Below are 19,340 nucleotides of genomic sequence, written 5' to 3'. Positions count from 1 at the left end.
ATTTAATGCATACTTTAAAAATACTAGATCTACTCAAGAGGTTTTAACAAATACCGTTCAATTAAATTATCGTGAAGGATATTTGTTTCTAGCCTGGTTTATGTCTAGACTAGTATTGATAGTGTGACTATAGATTAAAATGTTCGGCTGCACGCATTTATTCTAGGTTTGTGTGCAGAAATCTTGTGCAATATACAATTTATAATATCGTCTACATGGATGATAGCTTCATTTCATGTTGTTCATTATGAGAACATGTTATTGTCCTATCTTATATTAATCACAATCAATACATAACTAATAGCCTATATTCGTACCGAATATCTGCACACAACAGTTGTTTAGCTCATTTAGAATACTGTTGTTACAAGAACTCATAAGACTATTTAACTATTTTTCGTGCATTTACTGTAATCCTTTTTACTATTTAGTATTTAGAGAAGGTGATATTTTAAAACTATTTTCTTGATTAGGATACCTTTTCATACTATGTACTGTACATAATATTGACGTTGATGTTTGAATATATTGAGTGTAAGATAATTTTAAAACAATGTATTTAATGAATTATTGAATTTATGAAAATTTCTATAGAGACCGAAATGTAAAATTTAACTTGCAATAACTTGCATTAATAATTTTAAATGCAGTCATTAAAGTTTTGGTATAGTAGTAAATGTTTTAAAGTATAGTGTATGAAAAGTGGCGTCTTATTTATTGTTTGATCGGTCGATCTTCAAAACAATCATGATGACAATAAGTAAATAATGTATATTTTTCTGTATGTTTGCGAAACGGTAAAGATATTTGCGTACAATGTTTTAGTGTTTCGTGTATTCTGACTTCGTGCATTTTCTAATTAGCATTGACTTAAATAATTTTATTTCACATCAATTCAATGTGTCTATTCGCTAAGTATTTACTCGATCCATGGCCAGAGATAATGCATTTAAATAACACGTTCCTTGAATAGCGTAACGTTTTCTTATTCATTGGGTATTTTGGCTATTTTAAATCTAAGCATAATACAGCATTTTAACCGCATCATACCTAGTGTTAGGGAATGTAATTTCTAATACATCACAGTTCGATAGGCAGTTTTGATGTGATGTATCGAGATGATCAAGCTTAAGAAAGGTGATATGATTGTGATATTATAGTCGTTGAGGATGTTGCTGGGAAGTTAAAATAGATTCTAAATGTGGATCGACAGTTTTTGGAGCGCTACAGATCCTAGTTCTGCTCCAAAACACGCAGCTGGCGGTGTTGAATGTTCTCATACATTTCTCCATTTAAGTGTCCCAAAAATATCATACATACAAGACAGCATCGCGTTTTAATGTTTTTCTTAGTTCTCAAATTGAGTGCCTATCGGGCTCGGTCACATAAGCTCGTCAAGTCACCACGTGACGTACTTCATTTGTTTCCATTTGGAAAAAAAGTTCGCGGCGAATTCGCGACCGAGCGAATATACTAGCCACCGCCGCGCTCGCAACCTCCGTGCCTTCTACAGTTACTTACTACTCGTTTCCAGCTTAAGACGCTTCTCGTTCCATTCTACAAAACACTGTATTTATATCACCATCAAATAAACATAAGTTTAGTGAGATGTCAGTACTTAAATTGTAGCCCATAATTTAAGTTTCGTTTGTGGCAATATGTAATGATTGTTAAGCTTTAAACTGTATTTATAATTTTTTAGGTATTTAAAACTTTCGGATTCCCTCCACACTTTAAGTTATATTATTTGTGGCAACGACAATACAATTATGTATTGCTCAATATTATGCTCATTTTATTCCTCGTATTAGTGTTTCGTTGATATTATCAATTTATGTGTATATGATTTGGTTCATCGCTTGATTTCCTTTTGGATGAGTTAGATATAATTTGTCAACTTGATCTGTGACGATTTGCAGGCTATGCCTGTTGTATTTAGAATAGATGAATGAAATAAACATTTACTTAGTATCGAAATATGCTTTTCATTTCTTGCTATCCTCTACTTAGTTATTATTTTTTCTGAAGGTAGACTAAAAATGACCAGTATAGAACAAAAGATAAATCTGCAAAGGCGATACGTTATTAAAACAGGGTAGTTAAACAAAAAACATTTTATTGGAGTTAGAAAGGTAACAATAACGTTAGCCACTTTGTTCGTACAATCACAGTTTAGTTGTGGTTTAGTCGACATGTCAATTCTGTCGATTTTACGGTTATTTTAGTTTCTATCTGGTTATATGATATTGACTGACAAACAACTAAAATGTGATTGTACTACACAGAGAACTAAAATTAATATACATTTGATTGGCAAGTGTGTTTTTATGGGTAGGATTATATTTTTTTTATTTACTACAAGTGATCGACTAGAATTCTCCAAATATTGTGTGGTTCGATTGAGTCAAACAGGTAGCTAAATAAGAAATATGCAGATGGCTAAGGTGAGTATAGTTAAAAATTGTTAAATACCTACAGAAGTGCAATTCTGTCGTTTATAAATACACAAATTGCTAGGTTGGTTAGTTAACATCAAAAAGAGAAATGATAATTTGTATACTGATAGATAATACCTGCCAGTTGTAGAAATTATTATTATTTTTAAATTAAATGTTAATATTATTAGAGAAAGTTTAAGTCTTATTCAATTGCATTTTAGTATTAAAAATTCCTACAGTCTACTTTTAAGCTTATGTTCTTTACACTGTGTCCTCTACTGAATTATGAATTTAACACTCATACATTACTGAATAAATTAACCGACAAAGTCGTGAACTTATTAAATAATATATTTTAGATACCTTGTGGGGTTTATAACTATTCCATACTTCTAAAAATACAAACAAGCAGTCTTGTAAATGCAACCTCAGGCCAAGGGCATATTTTCAAAGCATTAGAATTCAAAATCGCTAGTAAATTGTATACGAATTCGTATTGGATTCAAGTGGGAACAAGATCGCATAAGTTTTTTGTTGTTTTCTAAGCGATTTGAATTCTAATGGTTCAAAAATACGTCTCCAGAACTTCCATAGCAGTTGTGGGTAGCGGATAAAATAACAGTGAGATCCCATTGGGCTATTAAATTACTACAAGAAATTATCTAGTGTAGTAGACTACCCATCTCTTTCACTCAATACTGTATTGCAAAGCACGAGAGACAAGGATAGTGCAGGCCATAGTATTTTTGTAATGGTTCTAGAAATATTGTTACATTCAATACAATCGATAGATGGCGTTGTTCCGTAAAGAATTTTGTAATATTTTTCAAAAGCAATTAATCTCTAAATCGAATTTGTGCTATTATAAGCGTCAATGACGGTGTAATAGATCAATTTTCAATCAATTATGCACCATTTTTCACCTGTGTGTAAGGCCACAACCTTATAGGGAACAGTACTACTGTACTACTAGCTACCCACCCTTATTATTCAAGGCACAACTTCCAACAATCCATAACAACCTCGTAACATTCTCACATTATTGATATAATGGTTATCTACTATGTATTTAGACTACTAGAGACATACTGCATTTTAAATTCAACTTTCAATACTTTGGATGAGTCTGAAAGACCACGCTATAGGGCTACAACCCAATCGAGCTAAATGCGAATCTCGCTGGAATGCGACGTCACGGCAGCGTCGATGTGACGTCACGGCAGCGTCGATGTGACGTCACGGCAGCGTCGATGTGACGTCACGGCAGCCAGGTGCGCTATTATCTCACCGAGTTGTAGAGTACTAATGTAAATATTAAATCTTTAAAATGCTGTCTGCCTCACATAAATTAAGTATACAACTTGAAATAGAAATAGCACAAAAGCTGTTATTAAAACAGCCTCAATGATAAAACGTTTATTTTTATGGACGAAATATTATTTTTTGATATCGTGTTTGTAATTTATTCATATCTCACGACACGTAGGGCTTCCGTGGCTATCAATGGCGTAGTATTGCGTGCACCATTTAATTATTAGATTCGACAGGAGATAGTAATACTACATTTGTTCAAAACTATACTACACTAAAAATAGTGTTATTGATTTTGAATAAACTAATTTTAGTTGTGTTTTCAATAACAAGTTGTATACTAGGCTTTATATTACATACAAACACCGATTTCTCTTACATGAGGTTAGGCACAGCAAAGTACCCAAAAAGTTCTCATCATAAAAACAATACTTTTTTTAGTTTATTGTCTTATTAATAAAACGAGTGAAAAACCTAAAATGTTAGTTACAGCGATCATTGTACATAAAACAAAGCCTAAAAAATTTTATACTGGTCTCTATATCTAGTTCATACATTTTACTTATCTAAAACTAAAGATTTAAACAGATTAATAATAAAAAAACTAAAAGAATAAATTAACAGTATTTTTTAGCTTTTAGTTGTTATTCGAAACACTATGAAGTTTAATTAACAATAGTATACAAAAATAATATAAATAATTATTTGTTCGTAATGAAATAACATAATTATTGTACTTCACATGGCATTAATAAAAAATAAAACTTTCCATTGGTAATATGGCAACTTTCATGTCACTCATTAAATAAATAGTAATTAATAGAAAACTTTAAAATGGTGTCATTTAAAAACACATTTCTTTCATCAAGAATACATAGAAAGAAAAGAAACCATAATTTGTTGAAGATGCCTTATTTTAGCTAGTGATTAAAAACAGCTTTGTGCTACCAAATATTGCACAATTGGTTTACAACTATATTTCAAATTTCATTAGGCATTTTCCCCTAAGAACTTATAGCTCCATCTAGTAATTGAATAATATTGCTCAACATTCACAACATATCCCTGACATTCTCACTCGAGGCTTTCTCCCAGATTTGGCCGGACATATACAGCCTGTATATCTTATTGCTGACCAGACTTTGGCCAAACTTCAACATGGCACCTTCAAATTTGTGCTGGAAAACTTGCATTTGCGTTTCATTATAACCCACACCTCCAGGATGGAATAATTTAGGATCCCTACACTCAGTATACTTATGTACACCCAGAATATCTATGGGAACAACTTTGCTAGTTGAATTAAGGTTGAAAATATCACTAAACGATGTCATTGAATCCAAATTTCTCACATAGACAGATTTCAAAGGCTGTGGCAAAGCATAATAGTGAGTTTTCTTCATGATATCTGGGTATCCAATCTCAGCATTATCATCATCAATTTGATTGAGGCAGAACAGAAGAGGTTTGACCTCAATTGATCTCAATTTCCTTGTAGGATCGAAGTCATCCAGTATGGCCTTGATATTGTTATGCACTCGGGGCACTAAGAATTCATCCCAAGAGAGAACCATTGCATGGCTGGCTTTTTCAGACTCCTCTTTGTCATATTTGAAGTGTCTGAACAGGCAATCAAGTTCGATAGCACTTCTGACAATGTCATAGGACTTTGAAAATATGAAAGGATAGTTTAGTGGGAAAAACTGTATGCTCCATTGGGTAATATCTGCTGGAAGCAAATTGAGCCTTCTAATAATATCTTCTGAGATCATACTGTCGTAAATGGTAAAAGCATTGACTCCCATCATGTGGTGATACACAAGGAATTCAATGAAAGCATCTCTAGAGACCAAAGGCACTTGGTTTGGTATAACACAAATAGCAGGCTCAATATTGTTTACAAATCTGATGCTACTTCTTTCACGAGCCTTCCTTTTGGTGTTCACTTGTATAACTCTATTTATTGGGGCATGTATTGGGTTGATGTTGTAGTCATTCATGTAGAAACTAACACCTTTAGGTTTACCTAGATTCTTATTCAGAGAGCATTGAAAGATGTAAAGTCGAAAATCGTTTGAAGGCTCAGAGATAATTTTGTAAATGAATCTTCCCGATCTGGGCTTAGCTGAGTTCTCAAGCCAAATGTTGCATCGAAAGTTAGGTCGTACATGCGCTTTACCAATCACAATGGTATCAATGTTGTGAGCATGTTCTTGAGACAGTTTTTCATATTTTTGATACGATCTTAAGAATGAGGAGTATGAGTAGAAATTCTCGTCGATTTCTTGAAAAAGCGGGGGAGTTTCACGAACCTCCATGGACGAATTCCGAAGTATCTCCGAGAGCATGGTGGCGTTAAAGCCAGGCCCGCAGAATTCTATTTCCGAAAGACCGGGCTTACCGAAGAAATTGAGCACTTCAAGTACATATCGCAGTCTGTAATACTCGTGGCGATATATGAGCAATGTTACGATGCTAATAAAGCAAACGATAACAAGAATCAGCTGGTAATACTTCCGCATTATTCCTCCTGTGTTTCTGGGGTTCTTCATGTAGTTGCCGGCATCGATTCTACAAAAAACAAATGCTTATTGAGCTGTTTAGTTACTATTTGAACAGAGATTATTAATCGTCAATGAAATACTTACCAAGGGACTAAATAAAACTATCAATTAACTAAAATCACTATTGTTTTACAACTTTCCTCAAATTTTTGTCGCAAAATAAAATTTTTATGACACAAGACAACACGCAAATCGAATTGTCAAAATCGTCAAAAAATTTTTTTTATTTGTATTTTTTTTTAAATATTTACGGCCTTGGGCTCACGGCAAATGATGCCAGCAAATTCGATTAAGTGGTATCTGAATCTACCTTTACATTTGATTTGTAAACATTGGCAATCACTAGTGCAGTAGTACCAACGTAATAAAAACAAAACTAAAAGCAAGTCATCGCAAAAGTCATCGGCATTTTCAAGAGAAAGATTTTATTTTGTGCCGTTGCCATAATAAAAGAAGAAGAAGAAGAAGAAGAAATTAGTCAAAAAGGAATTAGCTGCGGTGTTTATTACCTAGTTAATATGTCAGCAAATAAAGATGAAACATTGCGGCAGTTTTGTGATGTGACTGGCGCCGATGAAACTCGAAGTAGATTCTTTTTAGAGTCGTCGAATTGGCAACTGGAAGTAAGTAATTGAAGTTCATGTGTTTTTTACTTTTCTGATAAATCTTTTGTTCTAAAATCCCATTTATACTTCGCAATACGTGTTTAGAATCAAAATAATGTCGTGCTTAGGTCTGTAAACCGTAATTCTTTTGTCAACTTAAAAGTTAAAACGTACCACCTTCATTTATCAAAAATGAATCATTTCCAAAATTTCCTTTTCAAATTCCACTAATTACTATTTGAAACCACTTCAGTTTTACATACTTTGCAAGAACAGTGATATTTTGTCTTCCAGATAGCATTATCAAGCTTCTATGAACATGGTGGTAATGTAGACGAAGTTCCTACAAATCCTGTAGCCAGGGCTTCGCCCCCGTCGCTCTCCGACAGTGACATGGAGTCTCCGCCGGAGTCGCCGGCACGCCCTCAGAAGAAAGATAAAAAGAAGCCTAGCTCTAAATTTGCTACGTTAGATTCAATACAACAGGACAGTTCAAGCCAGGATGATGAGGGTAAGTTATTTAATATTTCTCATTTAATAATTATTGATATGCGTTTAAAACATAATTAACTGTAACTCACTTGACATTATATTGAAGAGACCTACCACAGAATATGATTAAAGTCTGGTCGCTGAGCACATAGAATTTTGTCCAATGACCCCAAGCTACCCATCCTTATCGCTCGCGCGTAATTATATTGCTGTCGCGCTCGCACACTCACTGCTACTGTCCATTGCACAGTCGCGACAGCAATATAATTACGCGTGAGTGATATAGGTAGCTTGGGGTCATTGGACAAAATTCTACGTGCTCAGCGACCAGACTATAGAATAATTATTTTTTGAACGTTAGAAACTTCTGTAGCTGATAAACATGATAGTCATCTAAAAACCGTAACTATAGTAAAATATTATTTCTGCCTATCAGTGCCCAATCACAATCCTAATAAGAACCAAACGGAATTTATTGTCCAAGAGTTCTTTTGCCACCAAGCATCATGTTCCAAAAAACTAAAAAATACACCTTCAGAAATTAGTAAAGAAAAAAATGAAAATACTGACAATGATGATGAAATCAATAGTTTGAAACAAGAAATTGAAAGATTAAAACGAGAAAATAGCGATTTGAGACATGAAATAGCAAGATTAAAAGGCAATGATCAGTCAGGTCGGTCTATAATTTTCCCAAAATGTTGATCCTAGTATAAGTTTAGAAAATCAGCATTACTGTTCAATTTTATTACATTGCCCTTTTTAAAAACAATGAATGAAAGTATTGGCAAATTCCTTATTAGAATTAAGTTTAAATTATATGAGGAATTATTTTGATTTATTTCAGGACAAGCCTTCTACGCTGGTGGTTCGGAGAGATCAGGGCAGCAAATACTGGGACCAGGAAAGGGCAGAAAAGATTTTGTCACTGAAATGTTCAAAAGTGTGAGAGAGTAAGTTATACCTTTTATTTGTCACATTCATCATCATTATAATATTATTATAAGATTTATAAGTATCAAATACACTAACCTTTTTATGCAACTTTATCTGTGGCCCCAGTAATGTTACATGGTAGTTAGATAAGTCATGCTGATTCAGATATTCTTGGGAAAATCTCCAGTGAATGATATTGTTATCATGGATATCAGGCTTTAACCTGGAAAGCTGTTCAAAAATGGTAGTTGATCAATCCATCATGCTTATCAAAACTTGTTTACTATCTTAAAACACCTGGAAATAAAGAAATTTGAATACCTGCGTAGTTGTTGAATCAAAAGTTGAACTCTATTGACCAAGCGACTACAACGTGTACTGTTTTCAGAAGAGGTGCGGTCGCGTTCGAGGACGAGGCATCGCCGTCTGCCAGCCGCGGCCGCGGCGGCGGCGGAGCTTTCTCCGGCGTGGGGTACCGGCTTGGTATGGGACTAATTTATACTTCGGGACTATTCCCACCAATATGGCGGATTTACAGTTTGGCCGCCCGTAGGCTAGGGTGGGGTTGGATCTTTATTTAACTTTTATCTTCTGAAATCGAGTAAGCGTCATCTGAAATCTGCCGCCCCTAGGCCGTGGCCTATACGGCCTGTTGACAGATCCAGGACTGATTCCCACCTCTCGTTTCCAACGCTGCAACTCCTGTGTAGCAAGGATCTACAGCTTGACCGCCAATAATAACCCAACCAGTGAAGGAACTTGAGAATACAGGAATGATGGACACTCAGATATTGTCATGAATATAGAACATCACTGATTGAATATTTATTTTTGTCATGTACCCCACTTGGGGGTAGATCTGAAAAACCAGTCTGGACACGTCAGGTGAGTCGGCACGCGTGCTCTCCCGGTATTCCCGAATATCTACGTATACAATATTGGCGACGAGTGTAAAACAGTGTAAAATTGCGTAATAGTGCATAAACAACAAATTGANTTCCGACAAAGGTTGTCAAATTGACTGACATGTTTATCGCATAGTACAGTCCACTATGAAAATTAGCTGTGGTTTGTTTCAACTACCTATTTTAAAAATTTTTGTCACTTTCTAATTGTTGAATTTTATGGAATTGGGAAAGAAGTACCGAGTTTGAAGCGTTCATGAGCAAACATTGCAGTTGAATATTCAAGTTTTGAATTTGATTATTGATGAACAATAAAATAAATCCTACTAGCTCGATTGATGGTTTCATTTAATTTATTTAAACCAGGTTAGCTATAATAATATTTTTTCGTTAATTTATGAAAATATCATCATCATCAGGTGAGATACAGGCCAAGAGCTTCCTCGTTGTGGATAAAAAAAAAAAAAAAATCAAATTAGCCCGTAATCCTGAATCCTGATACATAAAGTTAGCCTATTAATTTAACACAGGTCCGACTGTACTCAGTGTTGCACTATCAAATGCAATTGACGCGCCTCTATGCCAGGGTTTTTATGTTCCTGTGGGTCTAGACAAAGTGCAAATTATAATCGCAAACCAGTCGATAAGTGGTCGAAAAGCCCCTTTTTTGTATGGAGTTTTGACGGATTCGATTTTCGATTCGATCAAAAAGTGCGTTTTGTCTAGGGGGGCTGGTCAGGCTATAGTTTTAGTTGATCTATGATCATATATTGTGCAGTTTATGGAGTCTATGGTCCTAAAGTCGGTAGTCTATGGTGTTACAGTTTGTAGGGTCTTTTGAGTTGTAGTCTATGGTCCTACAGTTTGTAGTCTATGGTCATACAGTCTGTAGTCTAGGGTCCTACTGTAAAGTTTGTAGTCAATGGTCATACAGTCATTATTCTAGGGTCCTACAATTTGTAGTCTATGGTCCTACAGTTTGTAGTCTATGGTCCTACAGTTTGTAGTCTATGGTCATACTGTCTGTAGTCTATGGTCCTACAGTTTGTAGTCTATCTATGGTCATACAGTCTGTAGTCTATGGTCCTACAATTTGTAGTCTATGGTTCTGCAGATTGTAGTCTATAGCCCTACAGGTTGTAGTATATGGTCCTGCAGATTGTAGTCTATGGTCCTACAGTTTTTAGTCTATGGACTCACGTGGTTGCAGGGCGGACAGAACCAGTCGCCCGTGGGGACCAGAAACAGCATCGGTTTGAGACAGCTAGCGTGGTAGCCTGCATCACACTTGTCGCACAGAAGAATCCACTCCGGTTGCTCTGCGCTGCCACAGCGCTTGCAAAATCCGTCGTCTTTTTCTATAAAACGTGAAAATTACGTAGCTATAATATCATAAGCTCAAGAGAATATTCTGATTTTGTTCAGAATTAAAGATTTACCTTCTTGTAGCGTGCGGGCTCTTTTCAAAGGCTCGATGGGTTCGCCGCTCTCCAGATCAGATTCAGGTGAAAATTCATGGTCAGACTTGTTGAAGTCAACTGTGAATAGAATAAGTTTATTTTAAATTACAGCAATCTTTATTTAAATCTGGTTTGTAAATTTTGGTCTAAAAAAAACAGCTTTTTGTCTCTCCTCCTTGATGACTTCACAGTCCCATTGTCATACAAAATCGATGTCAGAGTCGCTTATAAAATGTATATGAATCGACTGGTAGCTCGGGAGCAGCGATTTGCAGCGATTTTCACGAACTTTGGTTAGTTTTCTGACATTGATATTACTGGACGCGCCATTCCTACAATAAGGTGGATCGACGACCTTATAAAGGTAGCAGAAAGGCTAGATGCAGCCATAACTGGACTATGTTCATTGTTCAGCAGTGGACGTCATGTGGCTGAAATTTTTTTTTTTATTTATTTATTTATTATTCATTATTGAGCAATTACATATTTGATCCAAATAGTGTCCTAAATCCTTTTTAGGTTTGTCTAGACACTATGATGATAGAAATGATGATGAATTGATATTGTGCTGTGTACTATCCTTAAATAAATAAATAAATAATGACTCACGGTCGGGCTCCTCGTGCTGTATCTCGAACAGCGGGCCGGTTGAGTCGGAGTCGGCGTCGGTGGAGTCTGAAGCGCGCCAGCCGGCTTTAGGCATGGGCTTGGGCCGCGGCGAGCCAGACGAGCTGCTGCCGCTGGCGTGCCACTCCTCTTCGTCTTTGTTTGTCTGAGGAATAAACTGATTTTTATAGCCTGACCAGGAACATAAAAACCCTGGCATAGAGGCGCCTCAATTGCATTTGATAGTGCAACACTGAGTACAGTCGTACCTGTGTTAAATTAACAGGCTAACTTTATGTATCAGGATTCAGGATTGCGGGCTAATTTGATATTTAAATAAATTAACGAAAAAATATTTGTCATGTACCCCACTTGGGGGTAGATCTGAAAAACCAGTCTGGACACGTCAGGTGAGTCAGNCGGTACTCGTCGATGGCCTCCTTGTAGCGGTTGACGCACATGTCGGTGATGGTGGCGCGCGCCACGTTGCAGCGCGTGTAGACGCCGCACTGCTCGCTGCACAGGTACTCGAGTGTGCGCCCGCACGCCTCCACCACCTCCGCTTCCGTCTGCACGCTGACGATCTCGCGGATCTTGTTCAGCAGAAGGGTCAGGTTCTGGAAAAATAAACGTTTATTTTAGGAAGGCAAAATAGTCTTAATATTGTAGTTTAGACTACAATCTTAGGCCCTCCTCCGAATCGCATGGGCAGCGGCGACGTGGGAGCGACAGAATTTTTTACTTAAAATCAAATATACCGGCCTTCGATAAACACGGCGCGGCAGCGGGGTGGCAGCGACCGACGAGCGGTGCATTCTGTCAAACGGTGACCGCCCGCGCGTCTACGCATTACACTACAATACTCAATACTCAAATCTTTATTGCATTTCACAGTGGGTCTTAAATATATAATTGGATCACCATGAACCCTGTCGGGCACAACAACAATGGAGAGTACAAGTCACAGTACCGCCCGATCTTCCCGTTGGTTTCCAGAACGGATCTGCGTATTGCCCTCGCCGCGTTGCTGCCCGCATATTCGAGACAGCAGCAGCCTTATAGATACAAAGCTAGGCATGTGTGCATACCCCCTCCTGGCGCTGCGTGGTGTAGAGCTCGAGGTCGAAGTACTGCGGGATGGAGACGAGGTTGGACAGCTTCTCGGGGTCGGCGCCGAACTTGTCCAGCAGCGCCGGCAGCGTGGCGATGAAGTGCGCCGTCATCTTCGAGCGGTCGTCGCTCACCATCTGCACGTGACGCACAAGTTGTACGCAAGAACACAAAAATGATATCCAACGTTAGAAATAATAAATGAACTCTGTTTAAAAACTGCTTTATCATTTAAATATCACATTTTTCCCTTGCACTAATTAGTTAATAGTCATTCTTACGCGCTTCACTGCGCGTCCAAGCAGAGCTGGTTACTTACAAAAAATGCGTGTAAATATTTTGGCCTCTTTGAACTTGGTCAATACTGTACCTAAATGGATAAGTAAATAATTTGTGGCACAATTGCTTTTTACATTTTAAATGTTTAGGGCTGATTTTTTAATCGTCAAATAGCTTTTTGTAACTGAAGAATAAACTTGTCATTTTGTCAAAGTGTTAAACTTATTCTTCAGTTAAAAAATATCTGATGATTGAAAAATCAGCCCTTATGTGACAAAAATTAGAACAAAAAACATTTAATATCTAGATCTATCCATCAATCGGTAATGACCGGGCCTCGGGCGCGGACGTACCTTGGCCTGCTCCTTGCTGAGCGCCTGGTGCTGCTTGCGCGAGGCTCCGCGGCCGACAGGCGGCTCGCCGGTGCTGGCCTGCCGCACGCAGCACACCATCAGCTCGATCAGCGACGACTCCTGCGCACGGAAAACAATATTTACTTATTTCAACAATTTTTTTTTTTTGCATAACACAAGGCAGGTATTTGACCGCAGTCGCACCTGATGTTAAGCGAGATATACAGGTCTAGGATGGTACATATTTGCCCTGTAAGTGTCTATTCACTCTCGCCTTGAAAAGGCCCGGATTATAGTCCGGAGTATGTTCATGGGTTCATGCACACAAATATTTTTATTATGCAGGGATCGAACCCGCGTCGTCTAGCAGTAGACCGATACGCAAATCAATAAAGGCTAGGCGGCTGTCAGTTGCCATTAGTTTCAACCATACACATTATTGAAAAAATTTAGACCTTTAGCAAGCTAATATGATCTCCGAAAACAGCGTTAGTGGGTCTGACGCAGAATGCAGCACGGAGTGCGCACAATCCTATACTAATTTAAAGTTGAAGAGTTTGTCTGAATAATAGGTTTGTTAGGACAGTTCCCGTAGAAGTACATCTGCTTGTTCTGGCTATTGGACAACTTGTAAATTACCTACCTACATAAAATTTGTTAATTTCTCATGTAAGTGACTGTAAGGTTTTTAATGAGAAATAAATGATATTTAAACCTAATATTTAGTATAGAGGGTGGAAACGATAAGTGATCTCATTCGATTATTTCTAAACTATGCAAGATATCGAAAAACTGATTACTAATCCTGAAAGTACTTCACATGCTCTATCCAACGGTACCAATATTAGGTTATAGAATTCACTGGATCTATAATTATTGTAACCTATTATTGGTACCGTTTGAAAGAGCTCGTGAAGCACTTTCAGGATCAGTAACCAGTTTTTCGATATCTTGTATAGTTTAGAAATAATCGAGTGATATTACTTATCGTTTCCACCCTGTAGATTTTGAGTGCACTTTATGCATCAAACTCGTTCTAACGTAAACATCAGTGGTCTTCCGTACCTGGCGGTTGTCGAGCGCCTCCTCGCCCGGGCCGGCCTCCTCCAGCAGCAGGTCGGTCATGCACTCCCAGTCCTTCATCATGGGGTTGGACTCGATCAGCGAGTCCACCAGGTACGCGCCGTGCTCGTGCAACTGGAACCACAACGCTTACTTAAAACGGAGTTATGGTTTATTTTTAGCGGTTAGTACTTCTTAGGCCTGAAACCAACACCACAGAAAGCACACAATAATGAATCCAAGAATTTCATCTTTGATATCCTGTGCATTTACAATTACTTTGGACATTGGTTTATAAATAAATAAATTGGTTTTGTGTAGAGTAGATTGAACTGCCGGCTACAAGAGCATGTAGTCACTGAATATACCATAGCGCATAGTAGTAAATCTGTAAGTTCCTGCAAGTCACTGACCTCACATTCATAGGTCCCTAATCTGTCAGACTAACAGGTCACTGACCTCAGACTCGAAGGTCACTGACCTCAGACACGCAGGTCCTTGACCTCAGACTCGCAGGTCACTGACCTCAAACTCATAGGTCACTGCACCGCCGGGGTGGACTAGCAGGTCCCTGTCAGATTCGCAGATCCTTCACTGACCTGTTACCTGACTGCGACTCCAATTCGCAGAACAGCCGCACGTTGAGGAGCTCGGTCACTGACCTCGGACTCGATGAAGAACTGCACGAGGTCGCGCACGAGCGGCGTGTTGGGCAGGCGCTGCTTGCCGCGGCGCGAGCGCACGGGCGCGGCCGGCGCGTCGTCGGCGCGGAACAGCCGCACGTTGAGGAACTCGCCCGCCGCCGCCGCCACGGCCCGCCACGACGAGTACACCAGCTCGTACACGTTCTCGCAGTCCTTGTCCGTCAGCACGTCCGGGTGCATTCTGGAAAGTGAAACGACGCAAATTAGTATGGCTGGCTCCACACATCGGCCCAACATTGGTTCCAACACCACTCGAAAAACTTGTGGTATCTAGCAAACAAAAAATAGGTATAATGTGTGGCGCCGTATCAGAAAACATGAAAATTAAATAAAAAAAGAATTGATCCACTTTGAGGAAGCTATTGGCCTGTATCTCACCTGATAGTAAGTGACGATCAGGCCGAAGATGAAAGAAAGCTTAACCCGGATTTAGTGCCAGATTAACTAACAAAATACAAAAATACTGACCACCACACTAGGCATTGCCTATTCTGTGGGGGAAGGTTTCACGATTAACAGATTATATTGTTTTCCATGAAACTAAAATAAATAAATTATACATAAGTACGTCTAAGCAGAAGTGTTATCCAAGGATGCAATAAATAAAAAATATGAAAAGTACACATATTAGAAGGAAGCAAAATGACAATGTCAAATGCTTGGGTTCAGACACTCACTTGAGTATGGCGATGACGAGCCTGACGGCGTGCACGGCGACGTCGGTCTCCTTGTCGAGTGACATGGACACGATACGGTCCTTGAACTTGGACGTGAACAGCTCCAGCTTGCCCTTCAGCTCCTCGCACTCGTACAGCGGCTGCAGCGCCTGCAGGCAGCGCAGCCGCACCTCGCCCACCTGCAAGGGACTACGTCAGTACGACTCTCCAACTTTAGCATGCAACAAAACCTAAGTATCGACAAAGCGCCATTATTTAGAAAACGTCGCTGCACGCTGCAGTTATATCTGTCAACGTGAAATTGTGAACTCTGTCAGTTTATAATATAACGCGTTAGATTGTAAACTAACAGTGGGTTAGGTTAGATTGTAATTTAACTACGACAGATTATAATCTGACGGAATTCACAATTTCACGGTGACATATCTATCGGCTCGTCAGGATTCGAACCTCAGATATTGTTTATTTTATTTATTGAGGTATACCAACAACATACAAACTACAAAGTATAATATTATGGGCGAAATAGGGTATCATGCAATGAGAATGAGACTTGTGTGTGCACTTTTAATAATAGTCACGAGTTCAAAATCAGCACTTTATAGTTCTACAGTTTAGTTTTTATTGATTGCTTGTTGTAAAATAGAAAATGGGTGTTTTAGTTCTATTGGTTTTTCGTGGATTCCGTGGAGACACGTATTCCCGTAAGGAGGTTTCAAAACGCCATCGGGTACAAAACTCTACACTCGATGCGCGCTCAAATTCGAAGTGTTTCAATGTTTTCATATACTGATCACTGCACTGCACTTTAGAACACAAAATAACACCAGATTTGCACGTTTCAGTCCAATAAATAATAAATTAGAACCATTAAAACAGATCGACCTTGCTTCCCGCACAACTACCCTCCACGGAACGACGCCGTGACCGTTACGGCTGTCAAAGTACGCCAAAACGGTATTGCGCATTCGGCGTTAGGTGGCGCACTTGCGTTTCAGTTTAGTGTCCGTACTCATGACCATCAACGACATACTTATTAGCTTTATGAATAGTTAACTTAGTTAATATCTTTGAATGCATTAATTATGTGGATTATATTACACAAATAGCTCTCACATCACTAGCAGGTAGTTTATAGACACAGTAATGGAGTACTTTTCGTTTCCCTACCTTTGTTATGGCAAATGGCTGAAGGCCATTAAAAAATGGAGCACTTCATTGTACCCATAAATTATTTCTATAAAAACACATCTATAACAGACTCCTATTTTGTCTGTTATAAAGGGGAAAGGATTTTATTGTTTTGTTTGGAGGGAAAAGGATCCAAAATTACTTACCTTGTCGTGCAGAGTCCAGCCAATGTACTTGAGATAGAGATCGTCGAGGAAGTGCGCCGGGAACTTCTCCATCCAGATGCCTATCTCAGCCATTGTGATCGCCCGGATGTCAGGCAGTGTATCCCTTCAAACATTTAATACATACATTTCCATTAATACAAATGCAAATTACCAACTGCAATCAATCACAGGAGTATAATGCGCATAGCTACCTTCTGGCCTTATTTGACACTCATCAGTTGGGTTTGAATTCCAATATTCCCAATGGGGCAAATTGTTAGTGTATCAGGCACTAGTAGTTATAATCAAGGTCATTATTGATGTAATAAACTATTACATAACAACAAATTAATCTAATTGAGACATGCCATCATCTGCTATTTTGTGTTATGTGCCATGTGCACAAGTTGTATTCTTCGCATATCATCTCGCATGGCGCGGCAGTGTGACGTCACCGGGCCTGTTACCTGTATCTGTGCACGAACACGGACTTGAACATGTAGGAGAGCATGTTCTTGATCTCCTCCATGTTCTCCTCCAGCTCCTGCCGCTTGGCCACCAGCACCTCGAGGCGCTCGCTGGCGCGCTTGTCCCGCGCCTTCAGCCGCTCGGCCTCGTACTGGCGCAGGCAGTTGTCGCAGTTCACGCTCGTCAGCAGCGCCACGTCCACCAGAGCTGTCATCAGCTTCATCACTGCAAAGCACCAATGCATGTTTAGAAATAAAGAAAGATCTATTATTAAAATTACGGTGCGCGGGGTCCCCGCGCCTACACATGAATACGCTGCCGCAACCGCGGCCGCTACTCACTCACTCCGTACGACCATCGCGCGCGCATCTTAAACTTGTTGTAATATAACCAGTTTAAAAATACAGTTTTTCATTCATAAATCTCCTATATGGTTCGCAGTTAGGCTAGGCTAACTTAGATCTACGGGGAACAACAATGAAAATCACACAAGGACAAAAAAGGTATATTAAAAAAAACAGAAGTAGCACATAAAACATTACAAGGAAAGAAAAAGTGGACTGAGCAGTGCCACCATGTCACAGCAGCAATGCCCATAGGCCCATTTGCACTAGCCTACAGTGAGGAATAATTAATAATCATAAGTCTGTTCACATAAAACTAAGCCAATTCTTACCTGCAAGGGTGGCTGTGTGCCTAAAGGCTCTCACTTGTGAATCAGAAAGTCCTGTGAGCAGGGATATGATGTTATCCATGAGAAACTGGTCATATATTATGGAGTACTGGCACATTTTTACTAGTGTCTGGATAAATTCACAAAAGTTGGCCCGGAATTTCTTCCATGTCTGTCCAGACATTATTAACGGGTACTCTCCACTTTCCTGCAGAAATAAAATGTTAAAATTTAGTTATAAATACAATACACAACAATGAACACTTAGTTAAAAGGCTTTAGTGAATAATAAAGCTATAAATTTTATGGGTGTATCTGTATTTTGAAAAAATAATAATATTTACCTCATCAAACTCTTGTGTCATCTTTTTGATGATGAGGGTGTGGTCCATCTGAGCCATGTCGGGCGTGACCTTGCCGCGGCAGCCGGAGGAGTTGATGAAGAATTGCATCAGCTGCACCAGCGCGCTCTCACGGTTGGTCTTGTACTCCTCGATCCACATGTCCACTACTTGCTGCAAAACCACACATTTCAATTTTAATAAAGTTAGGATTTACCTAACAAAAACCTTAGATGAAAATGCCTGCGCACTCCTTCACAATTTTTTTACATAGGTAGGTAAGTGAAGGAAATAAAATTTTGCTTTTATAACAATTGTCATGTACCCCACTTGGGGGTAGATCTGAAAAACCAGTCTGGACACGTCAGGTGAGTCAGCACGCGTGCTCTCCCGGTATTCCCGAATATCTACGTATACAATATTGGCGACGAGTGTAAAACAGTGTAAAATTGCANAAGATGGCTGTCATGTACCCCACTTGGGGGTAGATCTGAAAAACCAGTCTGGACACGTCAGGTGAGTCAGCACGCGTGCTCTCCCGGTATTCCTGAATATCTACGTATACAATATTGGCGACGAGTGTAAAACAGTGTAAAATTGCATAATAGTGCATAAACAACAAATTAATAATATTTGTAAAAGTGAAAAGTGCAAAAATGGTGGTAAAGTTTGGTGAGTTTGATGTAGCACATGGCTGTTGGGAAAATTACATCACTAGGTTTGGGTACTGCCTGGAAGCCAGTGAAGTGAAGGAAGACGAGAAAAAGAAAGCGAATTTACTTGCGGTATGTGGCCCTGATTTATTTGATTTAACCCATTTAGACCGATAATTATTTTTGTAAATAAAAATTGATTTTTCAGCAAAAACTTACAAAGGGAAGCCTAAAAATCATGAAAAAAATATTTAAAAAAATAATCCATAAATAGGGGGCCGTGGGGAGCCCGTACCATATAGGGTACAGTAGGTCTATAAGCAAGCAAAACATAGTTGTTGTTCAAAGAAGATTTTTATTTATTTT

The 19,340-nt window shown here is 38.8% G+C and overlaps 2 protein-coding genes across 2 annotated transcripts in view; both read right to left on the bottom strand.

Moving 5' to 3' along the window:
* Positions 1 to 19,340, bottom strand: part of SA1 (stromal antigen) — a 40,933-nt gene that overhangs the window by 16,940 nt on the left and 4,653 nt on the right. Inside the window, exons 2-11 of the mRNA XM_028304739.1 lie at positions 18,325 to 18,495; positions 17,984 to 18,188; positions 17,307 to 17,532; positions 16,840 to 16,963; positions 15,503 to 15,681; positions 14,784 to 15,006; positions 14,125 to 14,256; positions 13,060 to 13,179; positions 12,406 to 12,564; positions 11,721 to 11,934 (exon numbers count right to left, since the gene is read on the bottom strand). Coding sequence (XP_028160540.1) covers positions 11,721 to 11,934; positions 12,406 to 12,564; positions 13,060 to 13,179; positions 14,125 to 14,256; positions 14,784 to 15,006; positions 15,503 to 15,681; positions 16,840 to 16,963; positions 17,307 to 17,532; positions 17,984 to 18,188; positions 18,325 to 18,495 — 1,753 coding nt within the window. The remainder of the gene's footprint in view (positions 1 to 11,720; positions 11,935 to 12,405; positions 12,565 to 13,059; positions 13,180 to 14,124; positions 14,257 to 14,783; positions 15,007 to 15,502; positions 15,682 to 16,839; positions 16,964 to 17,306; positions 17,533 to 17,983; positions 18,189 to 18,324; positions 18,496 to 19,340) is intronic.
* On the bottom strand, positions 4,599 to 6,317 carry LOC114352959 (uncharacterized). Its single transcript, XM_028304737.1, has one exon. The coding sequence runs from the start codon at positions 6,299 to 6,301 to the stop codon at positions 4,802 to 4,804; it is 1,500 nt and encodes a 499-aa protein (XP_028160538.1). The 5' UTR covers positions 6,302 to 6,317; the 3' UTR covers positions 4,599 to 4,801.

The sequence above is a fragment of the Ostrinia furnacalis genome, unplaced genomic scaffold (genome assembly GCF_004193835.3).
Source record: "Ostrinia furnacalis isolate ACB-3 unplaced genomic scaffold, ASM419383v2 OfSCF1491, whole genome shotgun sequence".
Lineage (NCBI taxonomy): Eukaryota > Metazoa > Arthropoda > Insecta > Lepidoptera > Crambidae > Ostrinia > Ostrinia furnacalis.
The sequence above is the reverse complement of the archived record's forward strand: the minus strand, read 5'-3'. Positions and strand labels throughout refer to the sequence as shown.

Coding starts and splice junctions, on each gene's coding strand:
- LOC114352959 (XM_028304737.1), bottom strand. CDS start 6,301: ATGAAGAACCCCAGAAACACAGGAGGAATAATGCGGAAGTATTACCAG.